The sequence below is a fragment of the Notamacropus eugenii genome, chromosome 6, assembly GCF_028372415.1.
Source record: "Notamacropus eugenii isolate mMacEug1 chromosome 6, mMacEug1.pri_v2, whole genome shotgun sequence".
NCBI classification, from domain to species: domain Eukaryota; kingdom Metazoa; phylum Chordata; class Mammalia; order Diprotodontia; family Macropodidae; genus Notamacropus; species Notamacropus eugenii.
In genome coordinates, this window is record NC_092877.1 from 297,454,031 (window position 1) to 297,471,835 (window position 17,805).

At 39.4% G+C, this 17,805-nt stretch overlaps 1 protein-coding gene across 8 annotated transcripts in view; it reads right to left on the reverse strand.

Moving 5' to 3' along the window:
* Window positions 1-10,044: 10,044 nt before the first annotated feature.
* The window catches only part of FLACC1 (flagellum associated containing coiled-coil domains 1), a 41,187-nt gene continuing 33,426 nt past the window's right edge, over window positions 10,045-17,805 (reverse strand). For all 8 annotated transcript variants that reach the window (XM_072617283.1, XM_072617279.1, XM_072617281.1 and 5 more), the window contains 6 exons: window positions 16,981-17,080; window positions 16,347-16,450; window positions 15,304-15,366; window positions 13,511-13,600; window positions 13,217-13,326; window positions 10,045-11,269 (listed from right to left, as the gene is read on the reverse strand). In XM_072617283.1, the coding sequence (XP_072473384.1) occupies window positions 11,137-11,269; window positions 13,217-13,326; window positions 13,511-13,600; window positions 15,304-15,366; window positions 16,347-16,450; window positions 16,981-17,080 (600 nt within the window). In that variant the 3' untranslated portion in view covers window positions 10,045-11,136. The remainder of the gene's footprint in view (window positions 11,270-13,216; window positions 13,327-13,510; window positions 13,601-15,303; window positions 15,367-16,346; window positions 16,451-16,980; window positions 17,081-17,805) is intronic.

Here is a 17,805-nt window from a genome sequence, read left to right on the forward strand (position 1 = left end):
TTTTCTTTTCTTTTTTTAAAAATTTATTTATTTAACTTTTAACATTCATTTTCACAAAATTTTGGGTTCCAAATTTTCTCCCCATTTCTCCCCTTCCCCTCCCCAAAATGCTGAGCATTCTAATTGCCCCTATCACTGATCTGTCCTCTCTTCTAACATCCCTCCCTTCCGTTGTCCCCATCTTCAATTTTGTCCTGTAGGGCCAGATAACTTTCTATACCCCATTACCTGTGTTTCTTATTTCCTAGTAGTAAGAACAATACTCAACAGTTGTTCCTAAAACTTTGAGTTCCAACTTCTCTTCATCCCTCCCTCCCCACCCATTCCCTTTGGGAAGCAAGCAATTCAATATAGGCCATATCTCTGTAGTTTTGCAAATGACTTCCATAATAGTCATGTTGTGTAAGACTAACTATATTTCCCTCCATCCTATCCTGCCCCCCATTGCTTCTATTCTCTCTTTGGATCCTGTCCCTCCCCAAGGGTGTTGACCTCAAATTGCTCCCTCCTCCCACTGCCCTCCCCTCCATCATCCCCCCCACCCCTCCTATCCCCTTCTCCCCCACTTTCCTGTATTGTAAGATAGGTTTTCATACCAAAATGAGTGTGCATTTTATTCCTTCCTTTAGTCGAATGTGATGAGAGTAAGCTTCATGTTTTTCTCTCACCTCCCCTCTTTTTCCCTCCACTGAAAAGTCTTTTGCTTACCTCTTTTATGAGGGATAATTTGCCCCATTCCATTTCTCCCTTTCTCCTCCCAATATATTTCTCTCTCACTGCTTAATTTCATTTTTTTAAGATATGATCCCATCCTATTCAACTCACTCTGTGCTGTGTGTGTGTGTGTGTGTGTGTGATCCCACCAACTACCCAGATACTGAAAAGTTTCAAGAGTTACAAATATTGTCTTTTCATGTAGGAATGTAAACAGTTCAACTTTAGTAAGTCCCTTATGACTTCTCTTTACTGTTCACCTTTTCATGCTTCTCTTCATTCTTGTGTTTGAAGGTCAAATTTTCTTTTCAGCTCTGGTCTTTTCATCAAGAATGCTTGAAAGTCCTCTATTTCATTGAAAGACCATTTTTTCCCCTGAAGTATTATACTCAGTTTTGCTGGGTAGGTGATTCTTGGTTTTAGTCCTAGTTCCTTTGACTTCTGGGATATCCTATTCCACGCCCTTCAATCCCTTAATGTAGAAGCTGCTAGATCTTGTGTTATCCTGATTGTATTTCCACAATACTTGAATTGTTTCTTTCTAGCTGCTTGCAATATTTTCTCCTTGACCAGGGAACTCTGGAATTTGGCCACAATGTTCCTAGGAGTTTCTCTTTTTGGATCTCTTTCAGGAGGTGATCAGTGGATTCTTTCAATATTTATTTTGCCCTCTGGTTCTAGAATCTCAGGGCAGTTTTCCTTGATAATTTCATGAAAGATGATGTCTAGGCTCTTTTTTTGATCCTGGCTTTCAGGTAGTCCCATAATTTTTAAATTGTCTCTCCTGGATCTATTTGCCAGGTCAGTTGTTTTTCCAATGAGATATTTCACATTATCTTCCATTTTTTCATTCTTTTAGTTTTGTTTTGTGATTTCTTGGTTTCTCATAAAGTCATTAGCCTTCATCTGTTCCATTCTAATTTTGAAAGAACTATTTTCTTCATTGACCTTTTGGACCTCCTTTTCCATTTGGCTAATTTTGCTTTTGAAAGCATTCTTCTCCTCATTGGCTTTTTGAGCCTCTTTTGCTAATTGAGTTAGCCTATTTTTAAAGGTGTTATTTTCTGCAGCATTTTTTAGGGTCTCCTTTAGCAAGGTGTTGACCTGCTTTTCATGCTTTTCTTGCATCTCTCTCATCTCTTCCCAATTTTCCTCCACCTCTCTAACTTGATTTTCAAAATCCTTTTTGAGCTCTACCATGGCCTGAGCCCACTGAATATTTATTTTGGGTGTTTGGGATACAGAAGCCTTGAGTTTTATGTCTTTCCCTGATGGTAAGTATTGTTCTTCCTCATCTGAAAGGATGGGAGGAGATATCTGTTCACCAAGAAATTAGCCTTCTATGGTCTTACTTTTTTTCCCTTTTTTGGGCATTTTCCCAACCAGTTACTTGACTTTTGGGTCCTTTGTCAAGAGTACGGTATACTCTAGGAATCTGTAAGATCTCAGTTCCTCCAAGGTGGCACAATGAAGTGTGTACTGGTCTGGATGCAGAGAGGGATTTTTGTGCCCAGAATCTTAGCAGATACCTCTCCACAGCCACTTGGCCTCCAGTTCCCAAGTTAGCACTGGGGGCTGATTTTCAGATAAAGCTGGATGGGCAGGGCTGCCATTCCGTGTGAGGCAAAGACCAGCTCTCCCAGGGCCTCTACCCAGGGCTGAGGTAAGACTGAGCTCTTCAATGCCCCTAGGGGTTTTTACACTCCAACAATGGAGCTTCTGTATGGGCTGCTGTGCAGGCTCTGTGGCCGCTACCTGCTGCTGGAGCTATGGGAAAGCCCTTCTCCCTTCCTGGCCTGCTGATTAAACCCCTTCACTGACCTTTGGGGCCTGTGGGCTGAGGGATCTGAGGCCCCGCTACTGAGACTGGAGATTCCACCCCCGAGGTGTCCTCCTCCCAGAGTTTCCTCACATTGTACCAAGACAAGCCACTTGGCCAAGGCTGGGCTGGGCTCTCACTCGGCTCCGTGTCCAGCCCAACCAACGTTTTCCTGGGCCTTTCAGGTCACTGTGGGCTGGAAATCTCCTCCACTCTGTTGTTCTCCACTTCTGCTGCTCCAAAATTTGTTGAGAGTCCCTCTCTACAGGTATTTTATGGGCTGTGGGGAGGCCCCTGAGTAAGTGTGTCTTTCTAGTCCACCATCTTGGCTCTGCCCCCTGGATTTTCTAAATAAAATTTCTCTTCCATAAGGCCTCTATCCTTGGATACCTGAGTTTTCTGCTTTTCCCCCTCCCCTCTTTTCTAAAGCCACATCAGCAGTTAAGTTAGATATTAGATGAGGTAACTGTTGGGATAGGTGAAGATTTCCCGGGGGGTTTGTATAGTATTTCACGCTTAGATTGTGAGCCTGCCTCCAGCCAATGGAGAAGTGGGATAGTGGGGAGGTGGGATTCTCTGTGATAGGGTATAAAAATTGTGCCTCAATTTCTGTAAGTTGCCTCCCTCCATCAGGTTCTCTGACCTGGTGGAAGGACATCCCTTTCTCGAGAATTGTAATAAATCCTTTTCTTTCTGTTCTTATTGAGAAGCCTCTTTATTTAAGATTTTGAGTAAGGGTCTTTTTATCCCACACAGTTGGTGCTTTGGCCGGGAATGCCCTCTAGTAGCAACTCCTTCCCATTTGGATCAGGGACAGGCACCTGTCAGAAAGCTTTCTCTGATAGTCCCTGACCAAAGAGGGAGGAATTCCTGCCTGAGGGGGCAGAAACCTTGGAGACAAAGAGGTACTTGGAGGAACAGACAGAAAACAAAAAGAAAAAGAAAAAGGAATTGAAATGGTAAGAAAAAGGGTAAAGGCTCAAAATAAGTGAGGTGAAGAAGTGAAAGCAAATACTGGTGGCTGGTGGAGGAGACAGTCGTTGAAAATTGTGCATGCATAGCCCGGAGGTAAGCACTCAGGGGTCTGGAGGTTTATTCGTTTAGTCTTAGACTCAGGAAGTTCAGCGCCAGCTTCTGTCTAAATTTTTGGAATCTAGGGAAAGGATTCAGGAAAACCTCAATGGAAGGACGCTGCTGAGGGGCTTCACGGGGACTGTTGGGAGTTAGGGCGACCTCTCCCAGAAGGTTTTGTCTTGAGGGAAAGAAAAACCTTCGTTGTGTAGCTCTTGTGAGGGACTTGAAGTCCAATGGGAAAAGAGCAGTCTAAGCCTGTTACTTCAGAGCAAAAATTGAATGATATTGATATACTGGTAAATAGCCCCTTGGGAATAGACTTCAGAATTGGAATGAATTACCAAAATATAAGGGGAAAGATAAAAGAAAAATGATAAGATATTGTTGTTTTATCTGGGGTGAAGCAGATGTAGGAGGAGTAATATGGCCCAAATATGGGTCTTTAGAAGATTGGGTAGGCCAAAAATTGAATCTGTATTTAAATGCTAAAAACCCCTTTAATTCAGAGGAAGGCACTTATGCTGCCCTTTGGATGTCAGAAACCCAACAGATGGTATTGAAAGGGAAAAAGGGGGAAGGAGAGGAGAAAGGATCCGCTCCTCTCACTCCCTCTTCCCTATGCTGCGGGCTTGGTGGCTAAACTTTCCGCCCCTCTCTGAACCTAAAGAAAAAGTGGAGGAGGACTTATGTAGTTCCACTGAGCTATGTGGTCTTCTGTTTAGAGAACTGGGGCAACTTTTAAAAGATCAGGAAAATTTACCCTTGAAAATGAAACCAAAAAACATCCACTGAGTTATTTTCTTTGGGAGGTCCGGTCAGTTCAAGGACACTTGATTTATGTCAATGCACCTCTTAGTGCAGCTGAGGTAAGAAATTTTAAGAAAGAAATAAAAGCCCTAATGACAGACCCATAGGGTTTATCAGAGCAATTAGATCAGTTTTTGGGGACTTAATAAATATATACTGGGAGTGAATTAATGAATGTCTTAAATACCTTATTGTCTCAAGAAGAAAGGGACATGATAAGAAGGGCTGCTATGATAGAATGGGAACGCTGGCACCCACCTGTGGCTGGGGTAGTACCAGCTGACCAAAAATACCCTACTCAAGACTCTTGGTGGGACCATAATAATGAAGCCCATAGAATCCATATGCAGGACTTGAGAGAATTAATTATAACTGGCATTAGGAATGCTGTCCCTAAACCCAAGAACATTAAACTACAATTTGTTACCAATGCGTGGCCAGTTTTTGAAGTTGAAAAGGAAGATTTATGGTACTTTGCAGAGTACTTGCATAGTGGCTCTATTAGTTAAATAGTGAAGTTAAATTAAATGGTTAGGGTTTTAACCTCTAAGTTTCTTTTTAAGGAAGAGGTAGTGAGTATTTGGTTCCAAAACACAAAAGGAAGGGAGGAATATGCGTGGGATGTGTTTGGACTTTGTGCTCCCTCCTTCCTTTTCCCATTTAAGAAAATGCTTAGCTTGATTAGGAAACCAACAGACAAAAGTTATGGAAGGTTATTGGATTTAAAAATTGTTTGCTGTGATTTGTAAGTATTATTAAATTATTTAGTCCCTTTTGCCTGGGTAAGGAGGTTTTTTAATTATATGGGAGTGGCAGGCAATTCTCTACCTTACCTGAAGAAAGATCAGTAATGGAAATTAGCAGAGTAAAAGACAGGTAGTCTGGAGTGAAAAGCTGAGTTTTGATTTAATGAGATCTAAAAGCTAAACTTTGTAATTTATGTTTAAATTAGATAAGTATATTTGATACCAAAAGGCTATAAGTGTAAAAAAATTGCAAATACACTTTAGAATTTTGATGAGATTTCTTTCAAAAGTATTAACTTTGTCCATGTGCTTAGAGTATGTGGACAAAGGGAAAGTTACCCTCCCACCATATGATTTAAAAGTTGGAGTGAGACCCCGAGAGCTGGTCTGCTGGACTTGGGAGGGGAGGGAGATGGAAGAGGGCTCTTTAGCTCTTCAAGGGAGTAGAGTAAAAAAAAGAGGAAGGTTAAAATGTTTTGGTTTTATTTTTTAATATAAATCTAGGTTTGATATGGTTTCAAGTTAAAATCTGTCCTGAAGGAACAATAGGCAGCATCTAAGAATACTCTTCCTATCAGGATCAAGCAGAAAGATATTGTTATTTGGCATTTAGAAAATACATTGTTAAATTAAAAGTGAATTGGTTTGTGATTCTTAAATCTGTTCCATCTAAGGATTTATCAAGTAGATTAAAAAGTTTATATCTGTTAAGAAAATTTTAACTAAAATTGGTTTTTGCTATTGATAATGTTTAATATAAAATTTTGGAATAATCTCTTCGTTCTCTCTGAAGCAAACTCAGAGAATGCCTCTTCCTATGTCAGCAAAAGCCAACCAAGGCTGACTCTGCATTCCTTGGGAGACCTTTGACCTGGGACGCTGTCTTGAATAATGGGACTTTCCTTTGTGTCTTGTTATCTACAGACACATACTATGTTATGACATATCAATGGTAAAGAAAATATAGACATCTTAGGTCTAATTTCTATTGAACATTGTTTACCCTTTCCTATGTCAGTTATCTGTTTGGGGCAGGAAGCCTGCCACTTACTAGTGGTGGGATTTCCGAGACATATGTTTACCCAGCTTGGAATCTCAAGACTTAACTGACATTGCTTTGTTAATTGTCCTGTCTTACTGAATTTATGATTTGCTTAATTAGGAGAGTTTCTTTCTCATGGCAAAATGTACTTAAGACAGATGATTTCCGTACTAGGTAGTCAGAGTCACCTCTGACTCCATAGCGCTATGTAACTTTTCTTTATGGGGAACTGATTAATTAATTAAATCATAAAATGTATGCATTTAGCCTGTTGCCTTTTCTTTGACAAAGTTTTCAGGTCAACACTATGAATAAAGCATTTACAAAGTATGTAAAAGGAAGCTTATGACTAAATGTGAAAAGACCCTGGGTTTTAGGTCTTGTAATTTTTGTCATTAAGCTTCATGAAGGTTTTGTGATAAATTGGTAACTGTCCTTAAAAAGAGGAAAATATTTGTTGTGTTGAGAAATACTTTATAAAATCTTTTGTATGATTTTTGAAAGGTTTACCTATCAAATTTATATTTGTAAGCTAATCTGTTATAAGAAGGGAGACCAGGGATTTTATGGTTCCAGGTAGCTCTCTGGAAAATTTTGGGAAAGCTTCCTGGTCCCATCCCCCTCCTTTTATTTGGAAGTTCATTCATTACAGAAGGATTTCTTAAGATCTAATTTGAACTGGAGATACTCAGAGAAGAGATGTTAACTATTTCTTATTGTGAAGGAAAGGAGTGGCCCCAGCCCTATCTAGGGGCCTCTAAGATATGAAGAGCCTAAAATGAGCACCTAAGGGGTATGGCCCTTCACATTGTTAAAGTTGTAATCTTTATGTGAAGTGTAAGCTGTGTATGGAATTCCTAAACTAGGAATTTGTTTTGGTGATAAATAATTTTTAGTGATTGGCTTTTAGGACAAATTTAAAATTAAAGATGTGAGTCCTGGTAAAATTTTTGATTAAGTGAAGTTTATTATCTAATGGACAAACCTCAGGGGAAAATTGTGTCCTTAGCCTGGGATGGGATCCTTCTGGCTTAGTTCCCCATTGTGATAGAGGGACTGAGGAAGGAGTCCAGGGTAGTTGCAGGTGTTTTAGGGGTTTCCAGCATGGTCTTGATGGGAGTGGCCAGTAACCTGGAACAGGGCATAGTGATATGCCTCTGTGGGCCACTAGAGAGCTAGTATATATGGCACAAAGTGAGGTTTTCCAGGGCCCTTTAGATAAATGGGACTATAACTCTTTGGGGATAATGGACAAAGGTCCCAATTTGGGATAAGGATTTTACATGTTGCAAAGTGATGTAAGGCAATTAGTATTAAAACAATTGACTGAATTAATTATTGAGACTAAAATCAGAGACATTTTTAGTTTAGGGAAAAGAATTTTAGTTTAAGTTTCTTGAAGGCAGGTAACCACTGGTAAAATTTGGCATTTATGGAAAAGTTAAATGTTTCTGTTTTGATTCGAATTCATTTCATGAACATAAATTGAAATTAGTGTTTGAATTTGTCATATGTGTAGCTCATTCTCTTAGACTGAGAAGGGTTATAAAGGTATAGAGAAGCTTAGGAAGCAGATGTAAGCAAGCCTTCAGATTTGCTTCAAAAGATGTTCCTTAGCCAATGTGAAATTATAGTCATATCTGAAATCTGATTATTGGAACTTGCTATTCTAAGATTTTATGGGATTGTTAATTGACATGCATCTGAGTCTAAGTCCAGGTATGGATAGCAAGAAAGGCGGGCTGAGCCTCCAATCCATGATGTCAGTAAGCCTGTGAGATGCCGGTATGAACTGCAAGAGGTGATCTCATGGTAAAGTTGGGAGAGTGGCTATTCAGCCTGGGCTGAGGTAGGACTCTCCTGACTCAATTTCCCCACTGACACCTGGTGGATTTTAAGCCTGGTTGAATGCCAGCTGACAATCTGCTCCTGCCTGGAATTGACATGTAGGGAGATATTGTTTCCCTGCAATGTCCCTACTCTTAGTGGCAATTTCCTATAATCAAAAGTTTTGTAAGTTTAATATTAGATTTATTAAATAACAGACTGTTGGTAGGGAAATATCTGAGGTTAAGTCTAAGATTAAGCTATCAGGTTTAGGACTTTAGACCAACAAGAAATTGGGTCTTATAATTTCTAGTAATAGTGTGGAGACCATCAGGTTAATAAGGCTTGTGAGGTTAGCATACATAGTTAATCATTATTTTGTCTCAGTTGGTTAAAAGAAAAATGGTTTGTGGCCTATGTTGTAAATGCTTTAAAAGATCTGAATGTAAGATGTAAATACTGGGTTCTAATGTGGATTTCTTAAATATGACAATTGGCCAAAGTCCCAATTTTGGTTTTGTAGAGTGATGAGTGTATAAAGCTTAAGAATGGTCATCTAAAATGGTATTAAGGTCAGTTTTGTAGGCGAGTGGACATCTGGATTTTCTACATGAAAATAAAGGGAAGAAGATGAAGAGATGCTGTGCTGAAGATGGCCTGATGGAGCATCTAGATCAGAAAAACTGCATCAGATGGAACCTCTGAAATGGATAATTCATTGATCTACCTTTGTATCTTAAATCTCTGTATCTGTACTTATAACATGGGGAAAGTTCCCTTGTAATTTGTCAATGTATTGATTAACTTTGCTTTCTATCTATATTCATATAAAAGGGGATAGATGAAGGGAAGAATGTATAGGGGAAAGAATGTGAGGATTGTATTTAATATTAGAGATTGCCCATGTTTTTGTCCAAACTTGGTCTTCTCCTTTAAAGCATGAAGGAGGAGTGGTATTTAAGTATGAAAAATGAAGATCAATTAACAGATAATCTGTATTAGTAGCGGTGTGGAAACTCTTCACATGATAGAGAAGAGGAGGGATTGAGTGAGATGAGGAGATTGTGAAGACTTTTCATAATAAAAATATGGGGAATATTGGATTTTCTAAATAAAATTTCTCTTCTGTAAGGCCTCTCTCCGGTATCCAGGGCTTGTGGACAGTCAGTTGCCCCCCTCTCACCCTTACCAGCTACCAGCTTTCTTTGTGAAAGTGCTGTGGGCTGTAGCTGAAACTTGGAAGTTACTCAGATCTCCCCTTTGTTTGCTGTACTGTTGCCACATCAGCACTACCAGTGCCTGCTTCTCCCCCTCCCCTCTTTTCTAAAGCCACATCAGCAGTTAAGTTAGATTTTAGATGAGGTAATTGTGTTGGGATAGGTGAAGATCGAGCTTAGATTGTGAGCCTGCCTCCCAGCCAATGGAGAGGTGGGATAGTGGGGAGGTGAGATTCTCTGCAATAGGGTATAAAAATTGTGCTTTAATTTCTGTAAGTTGCCTCCCTCCATCAGGTTCCCTGACCTGGTGGAAGGATGTCCCTTTCTGGAGAAGTTCCTCCTGATCCTGTCATCTCCACACCCCCCACCCCCAGTACTATTCTACCCACAGAATAATGTAAGCTTCTTGAGTGCAGGGGCTATTTTCTTTTTTGTCTTTGTATTCTTAGTACTTAGCATAATTGTTTGGGATAAGGGTAGATGCTTAATTGAATTGAATTGAGGTGAATTAACTTTGTCTGAAGAATTCATCATATTTTCCTTATCACCACTGGAATAACGCAGTTTGGCTTTAGGTCAAGGTTTTTTTTTTTCAACCTAAAATTCAAGTGTATGAAGATATAACCAGGGCTCTGGAAGGGAATAACACTGTAGGTATCTAATCCACTGGGAGACTTCTTCAATTCCACAGACTATTCCCAACATCAAAATTTCCTGAGTCAATCATCATAACTTTGGCCCCTGCTAATGACTGTTTTCCCAAAGTCATAAATTTCTGGATAACGAGACCACAAAAACTTCTTGCCAAGCCATAGTTTATAAATTGCTGGGGTCAGTCAAGAAAACATTAGAACTTAGAGGTCATTTTGTCCAAGACTTACATTTCATAGATAATCTAGAACCCAGAGAAAGTCAAGTGATTTCCCCAAGATGATCCAGAAGGTTAGCAGCAGGACCAGAATTTTAAACTCCGGTTACCTGGCATCTAATTTAGTACCTACTCTGCTATACCATGCTACTCTAGATCCAGGGCTCCATTTTTTATATACAATTTATAAATTAGATTGTTTTCCAACATTGATTCTGGAAAGGTAGGGTAGTGTACAAGTGTGACATTGTCTCAAGAGCACTGGACTTGGGAGTGGGAGTTCTAAGGCTTAATTTTGGCTTTACCATTAGCTGGTTGTGTTATTTTGGACAAGTGTCTTTGGGCCTCATTCTTCTCATCTGGAAAATGAGGAGCACAGACTAGAACAGGCGATGGGGACCTGTAGCCTTGAGGCCAATGTGGTCTTCTAGGTCCTCGGGTGCAGGCTTTTGACTGAGTCCAAGGTTTACAGAACAAATTATTAAAGGGATTTGTTCTGTGAAGTTTGGATTCAGTCAAAGGGCCGCACTTAGTGAGCTAGAGGGCCACATGTGGCCTCAAGGCCACAGGCTCCAACACCCCTGGACTAGAAGAGTGCCAAGACCCCTTCCAACTCTAACATCTTATCATTTTGGAAGATATAATCAACCACACATTTATCTTTTTTAGCAGGAGAATGAACTTAAGGAGAGTCCCTCTTCTGGTGTAGTAAGGAAGGGCAGAATGAAAAATTAATTTAATGGTATGTAAATGTTGGCTAAGGGAAAACATTATAATCATCAAAATGCTTAGCCATACTCAGGCAGAAAATTAAATGAATAGTAAGGTTCATGGATTACCTCAAAGTGGAGGTAGATGGGGAAAGAAAATCTTTGCTCAAAGACATTTATGTTTCCAACAACTCTGAATAAAGTTAAGTTGTGAAAACAAAAACAAAAATATGGGACCCCAAGAACTGAACAAGTCTCAGGCAATCCTGAGAGGACGCTCTTCACGTGAATTCTCCAGGCCCTGGGAGACAGTCAGCCTTTTTGTTCTGTATCCAGATCTTCATCAGTCTCACTAAGTAAGTCATGATAGACAAAAGAATCTTCCCTGGTATTTCTCCTGCTTTTTTCTGTGAAAAGTTCTTCATTCTTTAAGATTAGCATATGCCTGTTGGGTGAAGGAAAAGACATAAACAAAAAGAATGTGTAGGATTCTCATGCGTAAGACAACAAGGCCCCATTCTTTTGCCCAGGTGGAGTCTTAATTATAACTGGCAATGTCCCCAGATTTAAAAAGGAATATTATTTTTAATTGAATATTGAGGACAGGAAATGAGTTCTCAAGTGACTGTGGTGACTTGGAAACTTAAAAATATAAGTTTTATTGATGTCCACATCTGACAATATACAACATTCTGCCTTACTTGTGAGGAAACTATGGGAGCAATACTGTTTGGATTTTTTTTTAAAACAATTATTCAGGGTTTTAGCGTTTTCATTTACATCACTGGAATGTAGTTTTACTTGAAGTATAAATGCTGGTCTGAAAAGAGCAGAAGTTCATTAGGCTGTAATAAAATCTGAATCAGTGCCAACAAGAGATAAGTCACACAAAAGTTAATTGTATGCCCTTTGACTCAGCAATACCACAGCTAGCCCTATTATACCCCAAAGAGATCAAAGAAAGAGGAAAAGTCCTATATATACAAAAATATTTATAGCAACTCCTTTTGAATGGTAAGAAAAACTGGAAACTAAAGGGATGGCCATCACTGGGGACTGGTTGAACAAATTGTATCATATGAATGTGCTGAAATACTATTATGCTGTAAGAGATGAGGGGAAAGACAATTTCAGAGAAACCTGGGAGATCTGTATGAACTGACGCAGAGTAAAGTAAGCAGATCACGAATAATTTACAGAGTAACCAGAACGCTGTAAACTCTGATCAGCTGTAATTCCAGAGAGAGGACTGATAATGAAGAATGCTGCCCACCTCCTGACAGAGAGAAGAGCTAATGGGCAAAATAGGATATTCATTTTCAAAGTGACCCAAATACAACTGTTTGGCTTGATTGTGCTTATGTAATTCAGGAATTCTGTATTTTTTTTCTTTTCTGTGGATGGGGGAGGGGGACAAGAGGAAAAAATGAATGATTAATTATTAAAAGTAAAAAGATACTAGTTACAAATTAACTAGAAAAAGAAAGGGAAGGAGAAAATAATTATCATCTAGGGTTAGGGCTCTTCATTAACTAAAGAATGAACACACTGGAAAAAATTTAAATCACAGAAAATAATAGAAGAAAGCACAGATAAACAGGACAGTTTTGAAAGTAATGTGTGAAATTTTATACTTTTTAAAAAATAAAGCACATATTATGATATGAAGATTTATGCCAGTCACGTAAAGGCTATAAAGGTTTATTAAATGATTATTATATGCTAGGCAATGTGCTAAGAGCTGGGTAAACAAAGAAAGGTAAAAGACAGGCCCTGTTCTCAAGGAGCTAACAGTCAGTGGGGGAGATCTCATGGAAAAACTCTTTACGAGAAAGTTGTTAATAGGAAAAATGGGAGTTGGGATGATCAGTAAGGAGGAAAGCACTAGAATTAGAGGAGGTCAGAAAAGCTTCCTTCAGAAAACGAGATTTTAGCTAGGATTTAAAGGAAGCTAGAGAAGCCAGGAGGTTCAGATGAAGGGGGCCAGCTCCAAACATGGAGTATAGCCAGTAAAAATGTCCCAAGTTGGGGGATGGAGTGATTTTATACATAATCCTCTTTTCTTGTTCTGTTCTCTATCGGGAAATGCTCATTTAAAAAATTAAATTCAAAATGAAGAATAAATTAACTTTTAAAAAGAGATAATAGTAATAAAAATATAATTTAATGAGAATCAGGAAAATGCATGGTCTAGACTAGCAAATTTATTTGAAATTTCATCTCCAAATCTGTTCTACAAACTAGCTTTAGGGAGCTTAAATAATCTTCTCTCTTTTTCACTGGAAAAGATGCTTCTAGAACAATTTCAGATAAGCTTCCTCCTCCCCCCACAGTCTCACCCAAACACTCCTCACTCAGTGTTCTCATTCTCATGTTCTCTATGGGGACATACCTCAGGTCTAGATTTTCATCTGTCAGGCTCTGTACCATATGTTTGTATTTCTCCTCAACTTCAATGAGCTTCTGTTGGAGGACCTTCTCCATGTTAGCTGCATGGTTTTTCTGAAAGGTATTTCAAAAGCTGGCTATAACTTCTGCCTAGGCAAGCAGCAGAGTAAGACAGCCACAGTACATTAATGGAGGCAGCCTACTGTGCTGCATACAAATGGACTGGACTAGATGGGCTCACGTTCTTTCCAGATGTCAGTCTCTCCTGCTTTATTCCTTCTCCTCCACTGGCACTCACCTCTTTCTGGAGGTCCACTTGGCTCTGGTACAGTGATGTGTTCAGCGCCTCTAAAATAAGGGACTGTGCCTGCAATTCTCCTTCCACAGCCTTTATTAGGAGAAAGAGACTCAATTCAATACCACATGCATTTATGGAGTACTTACTGTTTACAAAGCACTGTGCTAAGGGCTGGGGAAAATGCAAAATGTATAAAAGATATGGACAAACTTTTAGTCTAGTAATAGACTTATATTGTGATTTCATGTGCTACATATACTTAACCCTCATACTGCATTGGTTTCCTTGTTTCTCTGAGGTCTCTAAGTGAGCTATTGGTCTATACCTCAGCAAGGTGTCCAAATACGCTACAATCGAAGACTCATGGTCAGTTTTCAGCAGAAGGGGCAATACAAATCAGCTCATGTGCTTGGTTATCATGAACAATTCTTTAATACTTCTAGGAGTTATAACTTCATCAATGTGATCACTCTCTTCATAGACAGAGATCACTGTCCAGCTCCTCTCCTTGAATGAATAGATGGTCCTGGCAAATAAAAAATTTAGCACTTGACTTTCAAGCTTTTGGTGACAAACCTTAAAATCACACAATTGGCGAAGAAACTTTAGAACCCCTTGAGAAATTAATGTCATAATGCCTTAGTCATATCCTATAGTGCAGGTTAAAAGTTGAAGCACTGTTGGTGCAGTGGAAAGAATGTTGGATTTGGCATCAGTTTCCCTGGGTTCAAATCCTGGCTCTGCTACTAATGTCTGTGTTATGACCATGGGCAAATCGCTTAATTTCTCTGGTATCAGTTTCATCATCTGTCCAATGAGAGGTTTGGACTGGATGACTTCTGAGGTCCCTTCCAGCTCCTATGAAGTATAAATTGGGCTTGAGCAGAGATCTGGCCATGGCAGTGGAGAGGGTTTTTCCCTCAAGGAGGCCTCCAAGGAGGACATATTATTGCAATATATGGAGCTCAAAGGTAGAACTGGGTAATGTTAGTGATGATTAAAGTACACATCCTTGTTTGAACTTAGTGGAGCTGGAGAACAAGCTCTAGATCAAACTGGTCTACAGAAGTCATACATTAAGCTGACTTATAACTAACATACTTAAGGACAATCCTGGGTCTAAAAGTACACTAAAGGCTTTGTTGGGTAACAAGTTCTAAAATCCCCAGAAAGCTCAGATGTGGTTCACTGATTTCGATTCTTTGAGGAATGGCATTATTGAGTCAATCAACTTTGGTTCATTTTTTCATTTTGTTTACTTGTATTCTTCCTTCGTTGCCACCAGAGAAATGATGACTTGACTTGCACTTGACTTTGTTTTTGAGTGAGGGAGGGCTGTGCAGGTCACCAGCCTTACTTCTCCTCCTCCAGAGCCATCTCTAGAATCTAGTGACCAGATATTCATCAGTATGACTGGAGATGACCCAGGATGCAATGGGAGACCTTGGCCCCTTTAGACCAAGGCCAATTAGGTACTCACTTAGGGTGAGGTAATGCCCATTCACTGAATAGGCCTGTTTAAGAAGTAGCCAGGGCATGGCCTCTTTAATGAGGCAAAGGAAAGAAAGACTTCAGGCTGGGAGGGAAACAGCACAGTTACTATTGATAATCACTCTTAAACCAGGAGGGTCCAGAAAAGGCAGGGGCCCAGTGGTGTTTGAGCCATAGGGTGCAGTGGCCTGGGGGGGGAGGATGACTGGAAGGGAAGAGTTGGAGAGGGAAGGGAAGGGGGAGGGCAGGGGAAGGGGAAGGGAAGGAAAGGTTTAGAAATCCCAAAGGAAGAAAAATCTCACCTCCTTGGCCTTCTGCAGCTCTTCTAAATTCAACATATCAATTTCATGTTGTTTCAGGAATGCCTGAAAGTGATAGGATATTGAAAGTGAATCTTATGTAATTTCTATTTCAGATGTAGCAGCACAGTGCAGTGAAAGGAACATTGTATTTTGGTGACAAAGGACCTGGATTCAAATTCCAGCTCTGTGACCTTACTCAAATCACTTAAACTCCATGGACCTCCGTTTCCTCATCTGTAAGATAGGAGGGAGGTCCTCTAAGGTCCCATTCAATTCTGTGATCCTATGCTCTGCCAAGACTAAATCAGACACAGAAAGCACAGAGAAAGTATGTTCCTTTCACAAAGACAAAACAGAAACAAGAGAATGAGCTCCAACCCATCCCCCTCCCCAACCTAGCATATGAGAGTTAAGAGAAGACAGAAGAAAAAGGACAAAGAAAAAGGAAGAAAGGAAGGAAGAAAGGGAGGAAGGAAGGAATGAAGGAAGGGAGGGAGGGAGGAAGGAAGGAAGGAAGGAAGGGAGGAGGGAGGGAGAAAAGAGACAATAACATTAGCATCTAAGTAGTGAGGTACAAAATCATAGAAGTGGTAAGAACTAACTCTTCAGCTCACTGATTGTTACAAAGCCCTTTGTTTTATGTAATGCATGGACTTTTAATTTAAAGTATCACATACTGTCTTTGGAAAAACGATTTTGAGCCCTTAGGTGAATAAAGGTATTTGTTCAACTTGGCACACTCTGCAGAACAGTTATAGAGCCCTAATCAGCACAATGGCCAAGCACGACATGAGACAATGTTTGTAAAGCGTTTTGCAAACCATAAAGTGCTACATAAATGCCAGCTATTGTTATTATTGCAATGTTGTGAACCAGGTACCTTGACCCCTGGATCCATCTAAATAATTCCAGTGAAATTCGAGTTGCTTCTAAAAAGCTACTAGTTATTAAATATAAAGCATCCATGAATCATTTCAGGGCACACAACGTTATTTCTTGCCTTTACAGTAGATCTAGGATTATCTATTCCTCTGGGGGATTACCTCTCTCTCCTTATTGAACTTTTCACAGGCTTGGATATGGAGTTTCTCTATTTTTCTTTTTTCTTCCTCTACATCCACCTCAAACTTCTTTGTTAGTCTGTATTCTATGGAGAATCACAGAATAAAGTATGTTTGTGTATATATATGTATACTCTCATAAGTATATTTGGGATTGAAAAAAATACAAGGAGGAAAACACAAAATACTTAATAACATAATGGGTCAAACTTTCACAATTATCTACCAATAGTACAGTTACTACGATGTGGGGATCCACAAATATTTTTTATGTTAAAAAGAGATCCTCATGGTAAAAAAAAAAAAAGGGGAGCAAACTACTATTATTGTTTTAAAAATAAAAATGGAAACGAGTGGGGTATGCTGTGACTTTGACAAATTCGTTAGGAAGAGGTGAGGCTGTGACCTTGCACAGCCCTTCCTCACTTAAATCCTATTCACTTGCATGTCATGGCGTCACCTCCCTGATGTCATGGCCCTCTTGGAGAATGAAGAACAAAAAACAAGAAATTAATGCAGAGGCTACCGTCCTTCCAATCTTTCCATCTGACTGCATTTCTTTTCAATAAATCTACATCATTCATGTGCCTAAAACATTTCAAGATTCTCTACTTACTTTGCTGCAATAGGATTTTTTCTCGTTCCATTTTCTCACTCTTCTCCCATTCAGTCTTCCGCCTCGACCACTTCTCCTCCATTTCATCTGAGATACTGTCCTAGGGTGATAGAGAGGACCATTCACATCTATGGACATCATGGTTTTACAAATCAAGGAGAAGCGAAGGGAGAGACTTTAAAAATTTTTTTCCTAAAATCACATGGTGGTGTTGAAATGGAAGAGTGGGATGTAGAGAGTGGATGGTGCTTGTTCAAGTAGTGTTCTCTACTGGAAAACCCCACACCATCCTCACTGATAAGCTGTCTGGAAAAAGACATGTATGGGAAAATGGAAATGACAGGAAACAAACTTCAATATTTTCCAGCTTTGGTCTTTGAAATATTTAAAGAATTCATTCAAGAAAAAAAATGAAAAGACACAAAATTTACTTGGTTTTTTTTTCTTACCACTATACTTAAGGGTTCTCTTGGAATTATAAATCAGGTGAAAATCCCATTGGACCATCAAAGAAGTGGGTAAAAAGATCTATTAGTTAGTGTTTTTGGTTTGTTCATTTTTTAGGAAACAATGGTATGTTCTTCAAAGGAAGAAAAATCAAATAGAGCAGGGGTTCTTAACTTGGGGTCTGTGAATTTAAATTTTTTTTCATAACTGTGTTTAAATATAATTAGCTTCCTTTATAATCCTGTATATTTTATTTTATGTACCTAAAAACAGTATTCTGAAAAAGGGGTCCATGGGCTTCACCAGACTGCCAAAGGGATCCATGGAGAGATGTGCTGGAGCCAGCTCCAACTGGTCTGTGAGCTGATTGTTAAATTT